The 19,110-nt window shown below is 39.0% G+C and overlaps 2 protein-coding genes and 2 long non-coding RNA genes across 7 annotated transcripts; 2 read left to right on the top strand and 2 right to left on the bottom strand.

Annotated features, from left to right (window-relative positions):
- Positions 1-2,936: 2,936 nt before the first annotated feature.
- On the bottom strand, positions 2,937-7,015 carry LOC112295322 (uncharacterized). 4 transcript variants are annotated; one of them, XM_024546730.3, is made up of 10 exons: positions 6,881-7,015; positions 6,373-6,455; positions 5,948-6,031; positions 5,773-5,829; positions 5,559-5,621; positions 5,332-5,446; positions 5,065-5,214; positions 3,922-3,976; positions 3,501-3,725; positions 2,937-3,353 (listed from the first exon to the last, which is right to left on the bottom strand). In XM_024546730.3, the coding sequence occupies exons 1-9, from the start codon at positions 6,881-6,883 to the stop codon at positions 3,508-3,510; spliced, it is 828 nt and encodes a 275-aa protein (XP_024402498.1). In that variant the 5' UTR covers positions 6,884-7,015; the 3' UTR covers positions 2,937-3,353; positions 3,501-3,507. The 4 variants fall into 4 exon arrangements, with proteins under 4 accessions (XP_024402498.1, XP_024402499.1, XP_073396754.1 ...); XM_024546731.3 differs by having other exon boundaries at positions 5,963-6,031; XM_073540653.2 differs by lacking the exons at positions 2,937-3,353; positions 3,501-3,725; positions 3,922-3,976 and adding an exon at positions 4,214-4,927.
- Positions 7,016-7,161: 146 nt separating this feature from the next.
- Positions 7,162-9,417, top strand: LOC149987476 (uncharacterized). The gene is made up of 3 exons (XR_016498216.1): positions 7,162-7,295; positions 8,164-8,327; positions 8,635-9,417. It is a non-coding gene; the product is annotated as an uncharacterized LOC149987476 (long non-coding RNA).
- Positions 8,539-10,867, bottom strand: LOC149987475 (uncharacterized). The gene is made up of 4 exons (XR_016498215.1): positions 10,716-10,867; positions 10,349-10,431; positions 10,034-10,120; positions 8,539-9,416 (listed from the first exon to the last, which is right to left on the bottom strand). It is a non-coding gene; the product is annotated as an uncharacterized LOC149987475 (long non-coding RNA).
- Positions 10,868-15,151: 4,284 nt separating this feature from the next.
- Positions 15,152-18,967, top strand: LOC112295394 (putative lysophospholipase BODYGUARD 1). Its single transcript, XM_024546916.3, has 5 exons — positions 15,152-16,941; positions 17,086-17,314; positions 17,503-17,915; positions 18,064-18,185; positions 18,392-18,967. The coding sequence occupies exons 1-5, from the start codon at positions 16,255-16,257 to the stop codon at positions 18,735-18,737; spliced, it is 1,797 nt and encodes a 598-aa protein (XP_024402684.1). The 5' UTR covers positions 15,152-16,254; the 3' UTR covers positions 18,738-18,967.
- Positions 18,968-19,110: the final 143 nt, after the last annotated feature.

The following is a 19,110-nucleotide window of genomic DNA, read 5'->3' as shown; positions in this document are numbered from 1 at the left end:
ATTTTGATATTTTTTTATGTATTAGATGATATTTTATCATTTCTATTCAAAGTCTTAATATTATGTTATCTACTAATTCTATTCCTATCAATTATTAGAGTATTCTTTAACCTCTTAATCTCTTAGATTACATCCTCATATACTTTTTTATATTTTTGTGGGATCTAATTCTAATTGTGTAGTCTTTGTTTCTAAATTATTTTTTTTAAATCTATATATAATTAGCAATTGATTGTAATATATCTGAATAGATTTTATTTTTTTACTAACAAGACTAACAATTTTTACATCTTATCTTCTATATGTTCGAAAACTATTTTGATAAATAAGAATAATTCCTAAATTTTATTGTTATGAAGGTCTTCACAAAGTGCATTGTTAAATTTGGCTGCAATCTAAAAAGCAACTAGCTTGAGTTCATCTATATTAAATTTTAATATGATCTAGGTCAAATATCAAAGAATTTTTAATCCAAAAGATATGTTTGAATTCCAAATTGTCTTAAATTTGAAATATGCAAATCTATTTATTATTTTATATGGAGATAATTATTTTATTTTACATACTATTTATATTAAATTGGCCTTTATATAAAAAGAGAATTTTTTTATTAATAATTTTTATGTTATAAAGCCTTTTACCTAAAAGTGTATTGATTAAATTACTAATTAAAGTGCTCTACATTCAACAAACTATAAAAAAAAGTTGAAATAGTAAAATATTTTTTTAAGAAAATTATTGCATGGACGCCTCTTTTTTATGCCATACTAGCAATATACTACTATAAGTTTTTTGACAAGTTGGACACTAATGAGACTAAAAGGTAAAAGTAATAATAATAAACAATAATAATAATCTATTACTTAAGAACATTAATAACACAAAAGTTAATCAAAGCAAACAAAACAAACAATAAAAAGAAAGTGTCCACCTAATAGAACTACTCAATAGACGTCTAATTTTATTTATTTGATTTATTTAGATTTTGAACTTTTGATGTTCATGTGTTGTGAATTATTATTCCCCATTGTTGTTGGTTTGTATCTATCTATCTCATTAATATTTAACTTGTTAAACAACTTGTAGCAATTATTTATTGTTGGTGTGGCATAGGAAGGTGTCAACTTATCAGCTCTATTTTTTTGAATAGATAGTTTTAATCATCACTATACTTGCATTTACTGTAATTTCATAAAGTTGTGCATGTACCAAAAATCTTGCCTACATGCAACCACTCACCTATTGCTTTTACTATACCTTGTTGTAGGTTTACCTTCTTTTTTTGAAAGCTCTTTACATGATTCTTGATCCTACATATTAAGGATTCATTCTTCAATACTCTAAAAATACAACCTTAGTAAGGCACAAAAATAAATAAATAAATAGAAACCTACATGTATATCTATTAAAAAGTTCCAAACCATTGCCTAAATCTATGTGCACAAGGTTACATATCTAATAACTATAAAGTATAGCTATAACCTCCTAAAATCTTAAACTACCTTGAGGCAACAAAAATTCAAATATCCAGTTGAAAGTAATCCATCATGCTTGAGTTGGATTTTTGCCACTTTTCTTTCTTGTTTCTACTCATCTCCAAACAATATCTTATACATCTTCCATCTTCTAATCCCACTCCAATGACTCTAATTCATTGATGCATAATTAACCATTGCATATATACAACTAATGCAGAAATTGATTTTTGACAATTCATCCATACCAATTCCAAGTATAATAAATTGTTTGTATTATTCAAAATTTAACATCATTTCCACTAGGCCCTGACCTATTTTTTACCACAAAATGTCAAAATTGATTGATAGTAGATTGCTCGCCAAGCAGAAATAGCCCAGCCTATAGGTCGGATATGGGAGGTGGTGGACAATGGGTTGGCTATCTTATATAAAATTATAGAATCTAGCACAATAGAATCAACTTTCAACTATCTAATTGTTTGTAAATTAAAATGATAATATATTAAATAAAATAAATTTAAAATACCTTAATCTTTTGGTATAAAAGATTTTTGATTTTATTTTCTAAAGCATTAGTTTAAAGTTTATAAAGTAATAATAATAATTCATTATATAAATCAATTACATTAAGTAGTTTTTAAATATGTATAATTTAACATAAGCAATCTTTGTATACATTTATAACAATAAATTTAGATGAAAGATTGAATAGTAGAATGGAAATTGGCAAGAAAAAAACAATGTAGTAATGACTTTTGGATAGAAGAAATTTTGTTTGTTGTAGAATAGTAATAAAATAAATTAATAGAGACAAAATAATCTTGTTTGGTAGACTATTTTAATATAGTTCTAGTTGAATGGAATAAATTTATCTACCATAAAATTAAGAGACAAAAATAATATTACATTGAATATACTTTGTTGATTAAAAATAGTGTATTGATTTGGATGAGAAGAAGAATTAGGTCTTTGGTGGATAATGGAAATAAAAATATTTAATTGTTAAGATATAGATAGTTGAAAGAATTTTCTCTAAACGAGGCATAAACAATTTGTTGCTTATAAAAGATAAATGATTGTCTTGGGTTATTAGATCATGCACTAATCTTTCTAAAACTGCATTGAAAAGTACATGAAAAGATTGCAATGGGAGTGAAAAAAAATCCTGTCCAGTTTCAGGGTTCTATAGCTTGCGATAAGAAATGAAAAAACTTTAAAATTAAATTAACAGTTCAAAATATGATTTACTGAATGGTAGAAAATTATATAATTAATTAGAATCTTAAGATGCAACTGGGTTGGGATAGACCTGGAGTAACTAAATAACTTACTACTAAATTTGCTAGGCATGAATATCAAAGTGACACACTAGACTTTCAGAAAATTGAACAGACGAGATTACGTGGAAGTGTTCTGTACAAGTGATCCATCGCATGAGAGGTTACGAACTCAATCGGAGACATATAACAAGGTTGCATCCACGTCCTAGTCCCCGCAATGACGTGGGAGAGGTGACATGCATAAATAATTTACATGGAAAAAGATTATCCAAACAAACTACTACTATTGCGGTGATACGTTGGAAAACTCGATTGCAGCACTTCGATTGATTTTGTACCATTGTACAACACAATCACAGTCAAAAATCTTGAAGTACATTGCTGCAGCTCCAGAGACTAGCTAAGGTCGTTATATTCCTCAATCAGACTAAGCTGAACATCACCTACACAGGCAAAAGACTAACCACAAATACCTGCAAAATCCAAACCGCAAATACTTTTCGGCTTCTACCTATAGTTAAACAAATGAACAGAACCCACAGACAAGCAACGTGTCTCTTGTCTTCAATACCGGACACCGTCGAAGCGTTGAAACCTAACCAATCCAACCAGGTGAAGTGAGCGATGTACAATTCGCACATGAAAACAAAACAGCCCATTATCGTGACAGGTATAATAAAGCTACGGACGACGACATTTAAACAAGTTATTAACACAAAACGCAGCGTCTAGAGACAATTACCTTGTCATCAGCGGCGATACGATCCATATGGAGGAGACACTGAACGGTCTCGTCCATGACTGCGATATGGAGAGTAGCGAGGAGACCTGCCTCTGTCTCTGTCTCTCTCTCGACCACCACCTTGATACGGCGCATACTCAGGTGAATGACGTATGTTCCTGCCATCACGACCATAACTACCACCACCTCTCCCTCCGCCACCTCCCCGACGATTGGCTTGCATAGCTGAACATTCAAAATTACAAAACAATGGCATTTATATTTCCTCAGCAGCTTCGGCACTACACGCACAAGAAACGGCCTTAAAAATAGTAAGGACTTTAGAGATAGACAAGACAGATAGTAAGGCATGGACGTCAAACTTGACTGAAAAATTGTGTACATGTGTGTGTTTAGTGATGAACAGTTACAGACTCAGTACCTCTTACACCAAGATACTCTCCAGGAGTAGGAGTGCGCGCTCGTTTGCGTTTGGCCTGCACAACCAACCGAGGTGGGATTGTTAAATCACTTAATAAAGACCTAGACATAAGCAGTTTTTTGAAAGTGGACGTCATGTAAAACTGAGGAATTAGGCGGTGAACATGGTCATTGGACAGAGTTTTAAACTCCAACAAAGACTTAGGATACCATTGCTTCAGTAGTCTATAAAATGCTACGTAACACTGCATTAGCAACCGTACTCTAGCTTAGTGGTCAATCATGGAACTTACAGCCATTTCGAAAGCACGAAGACAAAGACGATGGACAAAAAGGGGCCCGGATGCAGGTAGTCCCAAGGAGCAACAGAAAGGAACGAAAATCGTCCCTGCAAAGCTGGACTCGTGCTCATAGCTCCCACATTCAAGAGAAACCGGAGACTTAAAGGAGGCGCCGAAAAAATTTCGACATTATCTTTGGGAGAAGTAGGGAGTAGCCCGGATGGAAGGGTTCAAAAGTTCGTATAAGCCGACAATGCTGGTTGCAGGCACTCCATTGAATATGACTACTGGCTTTCGAAATCATTGCACCCTGCCAGCCGTGATGGACAAATAGTGCCCGTCTCTGGTTAAATAGCAAGGGTCGGAAACTCCATTGAATTGTTTAAGCCTATCGAGATTTGATTAGAGTCGTTCTCTTCGCCGTGTCATCTCTCCATCGGTTGAGATTAGACTAGCGATATTTGATTACTGCAGGTCGAGTTGTGCCAACCAGCTAGGCAATTACGTGTCGATCTCTAGTTCAGCTTGGACAGCAGCTGAAGAAGAGAAGGTGATACTCTAGGCACATGGCAAAATCTCCATTACTGGGTTGAGAATCTCCTGCCAAGAACCAATCGATAACACGGACCCGATTTCCAACAGTAGGTTGATTCTTGCGATCGTTACTGTCGCCGCAGAATGGACTAAGTGGGAGGGAATCTGCGGAAGTGGTGTGGAGCCTTGATTCTGGATGACCAAGAGGTCAAAATGAGCAGACCATCAGCAAAGCCTGGCTCAACAGAAACTGCACCAGTAACATTCAGGACAAGTAGTAGTGCAGGACTATTAGATATCCTGAACTCCGTTAACCTAAATTTACTCACCTTCTCCACGGTAATTATTCGTCCTTCCAGGGTGGAGCGGTTAAGATATTTTATGCACCGCTCTGCATCTTCCAAATGCTCCATTGTGACGAATCCAAATCCACGCGACTCACGGGTGCGAGGGTCAAGTACCAAACGACATTCCAAGACCTGCCCAGTGTTTCAGAATGAGTACTGCTTGGGTGTGCAATAAACTAGTTCGTATGAACTAATTTGTGAATTTCATACACAAAGCAACAACGATGCATGGAGCTTCCAGGAAGTCACCTTGCCCTCTCGAGAGAAATGCTCTTGAAGATCCTTCTCATTCACCCGTGTGGACAAACCTGTGACGTACAGGTTATTTCCTGGGTTTAAGGCATCAGGTTCACCTCTTCTGGCTCTGCAAAAATTCCGACAAGGGGTTGTGCAATCAGAAATTATGCCGCCCACCCCAGAGACGTTCCCAAACTTTGAAATGAATCAAACAGCAGCTGAAAGTTTACTGCACTAACCGACGAGGAGGTGTCCGGGACCTTGATCGATCCCGCCCATCGTTGATAGACCCAGGCTTTTCCCTGCATCCAGAAAATGATTCACATTAACATCCACGAGGACCAGATGTTGCACAATATAACTAGCAAATAAATGGCAGTTACGTTCTAGCAAAGATAAAGACGAGTAGAATGAAGAGGAAAAATTAAATGTACTTTGGTCTTGAAGACTCACCGACGAGGAGGCGTCCGGGACCTTGAACGATCCAGAGCATCGTTGGTAGGCTTGCCACTGTTAACATAAAAGAATAAGGAGAATGGAATAAGAGAAAAATGACACTATCGACAGGCTGAAGTCTCCAATAAGTTCGGAAAAAAGGAACTGTACGTAACTTAGTCAGAAGTGTTACCGTGGAGAAACTAACCGTCGGGGAGGGCTACGTGACCGTGAACGCTCCAGCAGCCTCTCTCTTGGAGAAGGCGAACTTGAGTACCTGAACCACCCACCTCAACACGTGAATACATCCCAAGACATACTCATAGTTGAAGGCGTTCTCAGTACTAAACAAACATTTCTGTCGCGATGACAACTACCCGTCGGAGAGACCAGTATCCGCAGCCTTGCAGACTTTGGAAAGTACTGACACGGACATCGATCAGTCAACAACAAACAATGCATTAAAAATGATGCTCCTGCCCAAACTCCAAACATATCAAAAATAGCATAAAATCAAATATCTCAGTAAATGAGTACAACCAATATATCTGCACCCCATTTACTCAGACTGAGAAAACATCTGAAGCCTAAGTTCACAACTGCAGGCAGCAGAAATACCTGCGTCTGTGACGAGGAGGTGGGGTGACATCTCTGTGACGTACAGGAGAGATGTCTCTGTGACGTGGAGGTGGAGTGTCGCCCTGAGGTGCCACATTAGAGGTCCAGACTCAGACTTGGAAAACATTCGTCAAAGCACATACACAGGTTCATCGTAGAACAAAAATGCAGTGGACCACAACAACATCCGAAACACCTCTTAGAAAAGCAAGAACTCCCGTGACAACACCTCAACACGAGGTTTGATTAAGCACGATTCTGAACCCAATAGAAAAATACGACCCTATAAACCAAAGCATGCCACAGACAAAACTAGTCCCAACAGCCCCCGACTCGCATTGCAAAAACACTCACGACTGAGTTTTGATTAGCACCACAAGGCAGATAAAAACATCCGCCTCCGCGCACTCAACCCAAGAAAGGGTTTTTATTTCGGTGCGCACTCACACAGCCACCTATACCGACAACTACAACAGCAAGGGATCCTCACAAACCAACAGGTACTCACCATCGCTGCCAGAGTAGGACGCCGACGCGCACTTGGAAAGGCTGAACGTCGAAGGAGAGCACAACGAATTCAAACTAGAGGAACAGGACAATGTGGAAGCTTGCAGCTGCAACGGCACAGGGCCAGCGGAGACACTATACAAAAGCCAGGACAAACCTAGCTTCTCCAGACTCTAGCGTCAAGGGAGGAGGAAGAGGTCAAGGTTTAGGGTTGTTCCCGCGGTACCCTACGTCCTCGAGTCCGCTCTCAAGCGCAGACGTCACCACGATGGCGATGGCGATGGCGAGCTATGGCCAGCTATGGCGTCACAGAAGCGGCGCAAGAGACTTTTAGGAGTCGTCGTTGATTCTTTCTTCGGCAATTTGCAGATTGAGAGCGTCGTTGCGCTTATCCTGTACATCTTCGAAATTATTTAGTAAGTTGATCAATTACTTGAACCTCGTGAATGTTTTCAATGGCCTCATGCAGGCTCTCTTCCATCGTGTTGTTTTCAAATATGCTCTAATGGCTTTGCTGCGTCAAATTCTATGTCGGGTTGATAGTGAAGCTGCCCTTGATCGGTACCCCAAATTGCCCGACGTTCCATAGGTCTGCAGAGGATGCAAATTCGCCCCATAATATGTTGCCAAGTACAGCTGCAGCTGACATTGTAAGTGCTCGAAAGTTAGCAACAGTAACTAACAGAATCGCTAGTTCTCCTTGCCTTTGTCAATTGTGGTGTCATCTTCGGGGTACCACGATGCGAAAGACTGTAAAGTCGCAACACTTTATAGCACCACATCTCTTGCGAGAAATTCAAGATGACGTGCTGTGGCTGATCAGTCTGGTTGAAGGGATATTTCTTCGAACATGTGTGTTTTTCGTTGGGAGGTTCCTATTGAACTAAAGGAAAGCAAGATACTATGTTGGCTTAACAGAAACATTGACCACAATTGCAAAAAGTACCAGGAGCGAACATAGCTTGTGTGCTCTCGGAAGCAGCTCCAATTGAACTGCATAATTCTCTATGCAATTCCCCAGTCCAAGAAAGAAGAAGAGGAAGAAGAAGAAGTAGAAGAAAAACATTTTAAAATCATGAAAAAATATTTACTAGCCCGCAGCGAAATGAGGGTGAGCTGTACAAATTAAGCTCATGGGAGCATCCTCCATGCCAATTTCCTAGCATTGGTAATCGATTTATCGCCGCGTGAGAAATAGTCTGCGCTTATCGTCCCTAGATTCTGTAGTCACACAATCTCAGACAACAACGACCTGCGTTGATTGTTTTCGATCGTTTCCCTCAGACATGCGCTGTGTGGCGGCCATTCCTGGCAGAGACAGGATTTCGGTCGAGTCAAAGCTGGAGTGGACCTAATTTTATCGCACGCAAATCGCATGAGCGCAAGCATGCGCAGAGCGTAACACAGCTGACACAGCATGATGCGCTGAAGTATGGGCACAGAAGCAGGTGAAATTTCAGCAAATGAATACATACTTATGGAACTAGAGTGAATTAATGATAATGGCTGAGTATAGAGGTTGTGTAGGAAGTGGCACGCAACCAATACTAAGATCAAGCTATAACCCTCACAAATTGCTTGTTAATTGGAATGGAAGACGCCAGTGTTGTGTGGGACGAAACGAAAAGAAGAAAAAAGGCATCTGAGTTGAGGTTTGAGTTGGTGCTTGAAATAAAAACAATTTTATATATGTATATACATATTGAAAGCTTAGAGTTCTTAATTCACAGTATTTTAACGAGATGAAACTCTCAGGTGGCTCGTCTCCGTTCTCGGGACGTCTCGTTCCTGCCAAACCGAGGCTCCCACATCATAAGATTGCAACGACAACAAGCTCGAACAAAGGCAACATGCAGTCATTGGACAATTCTAGAAAAGGAAGAAAGAAAAGCAGTTGTGTAGTTCAAGTCTAAATGGATGCGATCGACCCAGAGTAGCGACGATCATCGAGACTGAGCAGGGGTGATCTCGCTGGAGAATTTGGAGATGGGCTTGTGGGAGAACCAATGTGCCGATCACATTGGCACCCAACTCAACCATGCTGTGTGTACAGGCCCGAGTCCACTTGCTTCGAACCTGTCTCCGAACTCTGTGCGGCTGCTTCTTCAGTGGATAATTCCGATACAGGAAATGACGGAGAAAAACATTGTACAAATGCATCTGTGGATCCTGCACCACTAGCTGCGCCAATGATCGATAACCAAGGAACCAAATCACTCCTTCACTCTTGTGACTGTGCACTTCGGTGCGCGGTGCGTTGCGAGCAGGTACTTTTCCCGGGGGCTGTGGTGGACTAGCTGGCGTGGCAGGAGGCCTGTGCGTGCCACAACGAAGCCTTGTTGCCGTGGATTCTTCTCGTGGTTTTCTTTCTACATCAACCCATCCTGCTGGATACAGCGCTCTGGGGGCGGGCACGAAGCTGGCTGATCAACATTCACTAACTCCGATGGATGCTCCACAGCTTCGAAGGTCTCCAAAGGCGGCACACCGTGCACTGCAGCGGCGGAGATGGTCCGGTCCTCCTCGACCCTACAATCCTGCATAGAAATAAACCGAAGCAACAACTTACACTTGGTATTCTCGCTGCAAAAGGTGTTCCTTTCGTGCACACCTCACACGGGAAATCTCTCAAGCTGCATCTCAGACGCCCAAGTTTGATAACAACCAAATTGCGATTCCTGAACATATCCCTCGCTAAAATATAAAGATCCCTCTACTGTATGTGACTACAAAAACGCTTACGTTGAAGTTATTAGGTCTCTACCCTTCTCAGACATAGGCACCATTGCTGTTAATCCCAGACCATTCAGTGTGCAAGATTCCAGACACAGCAACTTCTCAATACAAATTTCCCAAAGCTTTCTGAAAGCTTTATCTTAGGGTAATTCGTAAGTCTACATTGTGCTTCGAGGACTCTCGAAGTACTTGTGCTTCCTTGTGAATGTCTCAAAATGCATATCCCACAGTGTTTGGTGGTTTGGTTAGTGGGTGCTGTGAGAAAGGAGGATTGAAACCATAGCTAGTATAAAAATAGCAAGTGCGGAAGACCACAGGTCTTTGAATGTTTCTAACAATTTCAAATTCCAACTGACAACGACCAAGCCAACACTTGGAAACATGCCGAACATCTGGAGCCAGAGAAAAAGCCACTGACCAAGAAATGAGCATGGCTTGAGTGATGGCTCTGCCGCCTAAACGGGAACTTTGTGAAAGCCTCCCGCATGACTCCTCAACGCAGCCCCTGCGTACCTCAGTATCAGATCCACTTAAACTATTACCTTGTCTTCGCAAACAATTTCCCACAGCCAGCAACGCTCAAAATGTCACTACCAGCCCTCGAATCCATTCTCACCCACTTCCCAACTCCTACACACTGCCAAAGCTTCCTCACAAGCTCTAAAATCGAAATGCGACCAACGCAACTTCCCTCACAACAGCCGGCAAATATATCAACACACATCACAAGAACCTAAAACCCCTCGGAGCGTCGCTCTCTGAAAAAATTCCACCTCCCTCCTTCCTTGCTGAATCCTCAAAACCGTTAACTCCACCCTTCAAACCACACAAATGCACCGTTCAACTTGTCAGCGAATGCACCCACCTCACGGCAGCTGCAGCATAAAAGAGATTCACCTCCGACTCATCTCAGGGCTCAAACGTCCTACACCACGAGCTCTTCCACCATCCAGAAGAAACACCCACCCTCGCAACAATAAAAATCCTACACAATGCACTGTTCCCAGGCTTTTATATTTTCCTCAAAGCTTCCACGATTGTACTAAGTTAGCACCTGCGATGTGACCCTACAAGCAAGCCTCGCAATCAGCAACAATCACCTCCTCGCTCTGAAAGGCCAGTATCATCCCCGTCAGCGGGAGTCACCTGCTGGCAATCTACACCCGAGCATGCGCTGCGGAAGACTTCAACGCATTGGAATCTGCAGCGTCACCACCCATTGTTTTTTTTTGTTGTGGAGTGAATCTGTGGATGGGGTGGAAAAAGTGAGAGCGGCGGTGAGAAAGCCAAAAATCAGAATGACACACACACACGTACAATCTCAAGTGCAGTAAAGAGAGCACCATGTGTGCCCAGCTTCTCCGACTCCTGCCTCGGCGTCGGCATCCCTTTCGGAGCTCAGGCATACGGTGGACTCTCTTTCTAGTTTTAATACACATAAAATTTATTTCTGCACTTGAAATTATATTTGAGAAGGTGGGTGGAGAGAAAGAAATCTTTGGGAATCCAAGTTGATTTTTTTTAGATTTTATCACATTCTATTACAAATAGACAAAAAGTGAAGGATTATTACTCCTGTTTTATGTTAGTTGCCTCTCCACTTTGATTTAAAAGACAAATGTTTTTCCTCGCTGGCTTGCAGTTTGATTTCTTTCATGAATCTTCCACATTTTAGTGTGTAGACCCTCCAAGTGTGTAGCTTTTCTGAGTTCATTTCTTTTCTTTTCTCTTTTCTACTTTTCGATGTTATTGTTCTTACTTGCCACTTGATTATAATGACTTACATACACCAAATCAATAGAAATAGTATTAGAAGGTGTTTTTATGTGTATATATATATATATATATATATATATATATATAGCTAAATAAATGAGATTCAAATTTGTATACAAGTTGAAAATGATGCATGAATTTGCAACATTCAATTGTAACGTGGTTCAAACTTTTTGAAGTTTTTGTTATTTGTTTTTAAAATTATACTTCAAACTATTCATTGTAAAAGATCTTTTGAATAATACTAATTATATTATATATTTGAATCCAATTCAGATCTAATAAGCTTTCTTCATATTTTATGAATAACACATTATTAATGTGATATACTCAAAAAATGCAAAAATACTTCTAATCACTTTAAGTAATATGTGTAACTATGATATTTTTATGCACGACTTCATTGAGAATTTGAAAATACTTGTATTTATGACAACCACTAGACCACAAAAAAAATTTAACCAAGTAAAAAAATTTATATTAAAATTAAAAACAACAGGAAAGAATTGACAAATGATGGTTAAACCTCAAATGAAATTGTTCTCTTGTATTTTTAGTTTTTTATTACATTATAATTTATCTGCATGAAGATGCCGCAATTTAAAACATATTAGAGAAAAAAATTATAATAGATAAATAAATAACATTGTGTATTAAATTATTAAAAATCCTGACAAATGTATATGTTGAAAATAAACATTAATTTAAATAATGGTTGATGTGTAAACAATAATTTGTAAGTAAATAGTCAGTTACATCTGATAGTAAAAAGAAATAAAAAAAAAAAAAAAAAAAAAAAAGAGCCCTGAAAAATTGGATTGCAACAAGAAACACCAAACATGTAGATTACAACAACAAATACTAAATAACAAAGAAAAGCAATAGCAGTAGCAACATCTAGTACTAAAGCATTCATTACCAAATAAAATTTTACTCAAATCCTGATAAATCTGATTTCTACTTTGAATAATTTATAAATATATAATTTAATTTAAAATCAATAAAATTGTATAGCCTGTAGTTCCTTGAGATTTTTTTAAAAAAAGAAAACAAAAAAATAAAATTAGGCAATTAAGTAGATTGGACTTTAATCAACTAATAGATATTAAATAATTTTTTAAAGTATGTATCAACTTATCACTACATAGGTAAAGTTTAATAAATAAAAAATAAAAAATCAATATAATATATATACATATACATATATATAAAGTGAGGCATTTAATCTTTTACATAACATCTGTGTTGAAAGTTTTTTGTAGAGTATCTACAAATTGCACCTTAAAAAAACTTAAAGCTTAGTTATGGGATTCATTAAAAAATTAAAAAATATATGTATATTTTTAATTAAAAATAAATTATTTAACAATTTTTTTTTTAAATATTAGTAAAGAATATCACACATTATTTCAAAGAAACTCTACACTATCCCAAGATGGCTAAATTGTTTTTACAAAGTCACATGGAATTTAAAGTTTTTTTTTTTTTTTTTTTTAAATCATGAATAAGAAAATTATATATATATATATATATATTTATATTTATATTTATATACACATGACTATATAAATACAAATATCTTTTTATTTTAAAATATTTATATTTATATTCATATATTTAATCTTTTGTATTTATAAATATGTTGAAATTTAAACTATTACAGGTATAAGTAAAACAATAAAATGTAAATTTTGGATTGGCCTTTATAAATTATGTTGTATTAAAATAAGAAATAATAAGAAGCAACATTATTGTTGCATTCTTTGAAGAATCTCAAATATTTAAAGAAAAAAACATTCCAAATATTAATTAGAATGAATTACAAAAAAGTTATAATATATGAGTATATACATATGTATATATACACAAATAATTATCTTTTTTATTTTTTTGTTTTTTTTTTGTTATAAAGATAATGTATAAAATTACCATGTTTATTTTTTGATGATATTTTTATATAGAACCTAAAAAAAAAATAGAAATATACTGAATATTATCATTACATGTTCACACTTATTTGCTAATTAGCATTTATTATTGTACCATAAGACGAAACCAATAAAGTATGATATATTTATACAACACAAGTTATACAATCATGATATATACCAATCCAAACAATATAGTCATATCAATTTTAATAATAACATTACAATATATACTACTGACAAATTTATTTCATGTTTTGAATAAAACCAAATTTTGTTACTTTCTTAACTAAAAACTTTTGAGTAGACCACCAAGTATTTCAAAAGATTTAAAACACATTGGTTTGATACTACATGTTATAAATTCTTAAAGTTGTTTATATTTTATGTTTATTTTTTATTTTTTTGAAAAAATAAAAATATATATTTTTTTGTTGTTATAAGATATATGAGAATAAAAATATATCTCAAATAGTTATTACTTACTACTCTAAGATATATTTTGCCCAACAACCATAGTGATTAATTTTTTCTTTCTTAGGCTAGAGTACAATTTTATTCTAATACAGATTATGACATTTACAATACTAAATATACTTCCAATTTGTTGAAATACTCAACCTACAAAAATACCATTAAACCACCACGTTTTAACATTTGAAAAAAAATAAAAAAATAAAAAATACAAAAAATAGTAAATCCACCAACTTGATGACACCTCTACTGTTTATAGAAGCATTAAGATGCCTCTTTAACATGATAAATTGTTATGATCTCAATCTTTTAACAGAACAATCTTAACTTATCATTCTCCTTCAGTCACAAACAAGTAACATAGTAGAGATACTCTCCTATATAATTAAACCCATTGTGAAGTAGAATCATCATAAATGTTTGCACACAAAAAAAAAAGTAGTGATATATAAATGCCATGATTCATATAGATGGTGCACTTTTCATATCAAAATTAGTATATACACATGTATATACTAATTAGTGGAAACCACTGTCGTTGGCCACAAAAAAAACATTGTAAATTATGTATTGTAAAGTAATCTTCTTGTTTGAAGCTTCATATAACATGAAACTCTCTGTTGCATATTGTTCCACTAAGTTCCATGCTGTCCCACTATGTTCCATGTTGTTCCACATTGTGTGCTACTCTCGGCAATCTGCAACAATAACATACAAATTTACATCTCTAAATAATCAAAAGTTGAGTTATTACTTCACTTTTGATGAAAATAAATAAATATGCAGCCAAGTAGAGATGATTTTTGTCTCCTCGAGTTTATTCCCTTGTTTCATGTAAGAGATATATTTGTATTGGAAAGTGTGCAAAGATTAATAAAATTCGACTTTGGCATGCCCCCAACATCTCAAATTACGAATACAGAGCACGGCGGAGGGTGCACCAAACCACGGCTACCAGACACTGACGATATTCGCCGGAGCCCATGCCCGTGGCTTATCCACGTTCATCCACCAAAAATCGCGGAGGCGATGGATATTTAGAATCTAGTCACGAACGCCTGGAATTCACCGCCACGGGAGGACGTGGGATCAGATCGCCTTTGGAAGCAAAAGAGAGGAACTTCTCGCACATGTGCTGGACTGCATGGAAAGGAGCCTAGTGGACATCGATGCTGGGCTCCACACATTGGTAAAACAAATCAGTGAATGGGGGAAGCCGTCTGTCGATTACTGACACGTACCGCACGAGATTCCATAAAGTAACAGATTTTCACATCTTCAGCCATCCGCGTCGTTGCATCTTCGTTCAGGGACGTGTCTAGATCCTCGGAGATTCGTAGGATGTGTGTCGTATCGTCTCTGGATCCAATCGGCGACGTGCTTCAGGAGATGATGGTGTTGGTAGACCTACAATGGGTGCTCTCTCTTCGCACCATGTGGGTTTAGTGGACCGACGATGGGTCGTGTTCTTCTTGGAGGAAGTTGGGGCTGCTGATGTTTGCGAATTGGTAGGATTCAGACACAGGATTCTGTTTTTTTTTATTTGTAAATTCTGGCTTGAACCTGGATCAGAGGCTCTGGGAAACAGCTGCGCTGCTGCGTCATTCGTGTTCCTGTGCTAGCTTAGAAAGTCGGCTTTGTTCTTTTGGAATTAGGTTGATGGGAGGGTGTTCAGTTTCCAGAATAACGCAGTTTTAAATGTGCGCTTTTGTGTGCTGGATGAAGGACTGCGTGTTTACACCGTCTGTCCTGCATGACTCAGGTATTAGTTGCGGCTGTGCCCACAGAGAGCCGTGCTCAAGTCATTTGAGATGGATACCCAAGCTCTGCTTTAGGATCTTGTTATGGTCTTGATAGCAAATGCATCGAGTAATTCCTCGCAAAGTCTGCATGAGTTCGCGTCAGGTTCTTGCTTCGCTTGGCTCGAACGGAGAATAACCGGATTGTTCAATACAACCGTGCATGGTTTGCAACAATAGAAAATTGTTAAACTCAATTTTCAGCGCGTTCTGACGTAACTTGAATTTCAGCGGTCAACCTTTGACGCTCTGTACAGCGCCGGGTTGCCATGCAGAAGTGAGGGATTAAGTGTTGAAGGTCAATGCCACGAAGTGTTGTACTATCAGAGACGTTAAGTGGTGCCTGGGTAACGCGGCACATTTGTAGGATTGGATTAATTACATCTCGATCGTTGCAATTTGGATTAGTAGCCTGGGTTGCTCTCAAGTCCAAGTTTTGGTGCAGGTTGATATTAGTTAGGAATTCGAGCTGTAGGAATTTGACTATGTTGGAGATTTAGGAACAGCAGATTAGCATCCTTAGACCGAAAGCCATAGCTAGTTCGGCTCAGCCCGGAAGCTTTGCATTCCAGAAGCAGTGCATACGTGTTGGAGTAACGATATTTGGAGGTGATTTGAGTGGGGAGTTGTGAGTTGCGGGGGGGCTCGTTTGATTGGGTAGGATGGATCGAGCGGCAGCCCAAACAATGGTGGAGAGCGTGCGTCATCCACCGGCGTTGTACTGGGGTGTGATCTCTGCTGCCGCGTTGTGCTCCGTGTGGGGCACCTTCGCATTGGCCAAGCGCAGCAAGTTTGAACGCAATCAGAGAAATGGCCGCGCCCGTGTCAATCCAAAAGTTGCATTCAAGCAACTTCGTCGGAAATATGCCACGAAGCTGCGGCTATTTCTAGGGGATCTCGTGTATCTGACCATGTTTATCATCGATCTCCTAGTGGGCGTCATTTATTGGATTATGGATTTATTCCTGGAGCACAGATCATCACAACAGCAGAGTATTGTCATCAGCAGCGTTTTGTCCCAGTCTGTTGATTACGATGATTTGAAGACGGCTTACGACGCAGAGGCATTGCATGGGAGCCAAGTTTTACAAAGACCGCCGCGTAGAGGTGAGATTAAGAGGATTAGGACGCGCTGGGTGTGGGATTGCTCCAATTCGAAGCCTATACCCCGACGGAGGTGCGAGTGCTGGGGATGGAGAGTGAAGGATTTGTTGCCGGAGGAGAAATTGGGTTCAAATACATCCAAAGACGACCAAATAATTTTGCCACAGAGCCAGTCAATTGAGTTGAGAGACGAAATCCGAAACGAACTTGAAGATAATGTTGTGGCGGTTGGCACACGCTCACAGGTGAACTCTTCTCTTGAGGAAAGGATTTGCGAATGTTTCCACCACATTATCGTTCGCCGATTCGTTGGACCATCATCAAGATTCTAGTTATTTCTAGTCGACCTTGCACAATATGGGGACTGATGGATTTTGGAGTGGTGTCAGGAAGGAGAGAACGGAGCCGTAATTCGGCCTCGGTGGTCCGAATGTCATTGCAGCCAGTGTGCCCCGCTACTGATGCCCATGCGTGTTGCATCAGACAAGTTGTATGTGATGAGCGAAGAGACTTACTCAGGAAAGCAGGGAGAGCTCTCAAGCGTAGCATGTTCGGCGTCACCGAATCCCTCGAAGTCAGCTGCCGGGTGTCCGTCCCACGATGTCACTCAAGGAAAAGGTAACGCGCTTATTCCGCAGCCCCTATCCTATCTTTTATCCCCACCAGAAACTCGTGTCCTGCGAATTGCTTTTGTTTAGCGTGCACACGTTTGAACAGCGCTTGTAAAGTCTTCATGCGAATTTCCATTAAAAGGAAGAGAATGGGAACTTGAAGTTCTTGATACTAAAGAGATTGCATGGGTGCAGAACGCACTGCGGTGATCTTTATCCACGGCATGTTCAGCTCCGCCACATTTTGGTTCGACACTGATATAGTTTCCAATTTATCACACGAAGTGAAGAATCAGCATCTCATATTAGCGCCAGACCTTCTAGGATGTGGACGAAGTCCACGTCCTGTTGACAGTCTCTACACCCTTACAGACCAAATTGAAGCCATAGAGAAATCCGTTATACAGAAATACAAGTTAGAGAGCTTCCACTTGGTGGGGCACTCCATGGGCTCGATCATTGCCCTTGCACTCGCTGCACGCTGCCCTCGGAGGGTTAGGTCAATTACCCTGATTGCGCCTGTGTATCCTCCCAGCTGTCTAAACGAGGACGGGGAAATTGCACATGTCCCATGTGATGCCTTCTTCTCCTTCCTCGATCCGCTAACAGTAAGTTTATTTCTAATGCTCCAAATCATATTTGCTGAGCTTTTCTAAGGTTAACTCAATGGCATTCTTTGCTGGGGCAATGGCATTCTTTGCTGGGGTTTTGTTTACTGGGATTTTGTTTTTATGCGCTCGTGAATTGTTGTGGCAGTTGAAAGGTATCCGTGCGCTCACTGTTTGCAAGTACTATAACATCAGCCGACTTCTAGGGCATTTATTCTACGCGAAACATACGTTCTGGGTGGATCGCTTCCACAACCTCATTGGCAAAAAGTAAGTTCAATTGCCACCCAAGCTGTGCAGCTTTACGTTTCTGGAGTGCATCCTGGTTCTAAATGTCCTAAAATTCTTCCCTTAATTGATTTTGTTAAATTTCCCTAGTAGCGCACCTTGCAAATTTAGTTCGGGGATTCTTTGAGCTTCAGTCATCAATTCTTTGAGAATATGTGTGAATTTTGAGAGGTGGACTTGGCTTGCAGGAAAGAGTATCCAAGATCATTTATCCACGATTATCTTACAAACTACCATGACGCTGCTTGGCATATCGCTCACAACTCCTTGCTGGCGGGCACACATGCTGTCATTCCAGCATTGATAAATCTCAGGGAAAGTGGGCACCAAGTTCTCGTCATTCACGGTGAGATTGACACATCGATCCAGTTCCATTTGGCAGAAGAGATGAGCCGCACTTTCTCGAACGTGAAGCTTGTGGGAGTGCCTGAGAAAGGGCATGTTGATGTGGTCTGGGGTCGGGCCAAGGAGAATTCGTCTTTGATCGAGAAGGCAATCCGTGACGGAGATGCCCAGTGGTCTAGATCGAGATAGTTCAGAGCTAGCTGGGCGCTCATGTAGCATCTACAATGAAGAGATCATTGATGAGCATTTATTGTAACGCTAGTGAATTCTTTCATCACCCCCTCGCAGAGAAACTCTGTAGGGACTCGGAGTGATTGAGTTCTAGTGCTAGGAACATCAGCACTGAAGTGCAAATGTAGTTACTCATACTGCAAGTGTAAATATTTTTATTTTAGATGAATGCAAATGCATACTATCAACACCTAGTGTCGTTCTTGAATACTCCAACCCTGTGTTTTTGATGGCGTCTGTTAGAGATCAATTTTGCTTGATATGTAGACCACTCTGTAGTCATTTTCATGGCAAGTGTAGGGCGTTTTCGTTTGTACAAAGAAATTTTCAA

The sequence above is a fragment of the Physcomitrium patens genome, chromosome 18 (genome assembly GCF_059467195.1).
Source record: "Physcomitrium patens ecotype Gransden chromosome 18, ASM5946719v1, whole genome shotgun sequence".
NCBI lineage: Eukaryota > Viridiplantae > Streptophyta > Bryopsida > Funariales > Funariaceae > Physcomitrium > Physcomitrium patens.
Note: the sequence above shows the minus strand (reverse complement) of the source record. Positions and strands in the feature narration are given on the sequence as shown.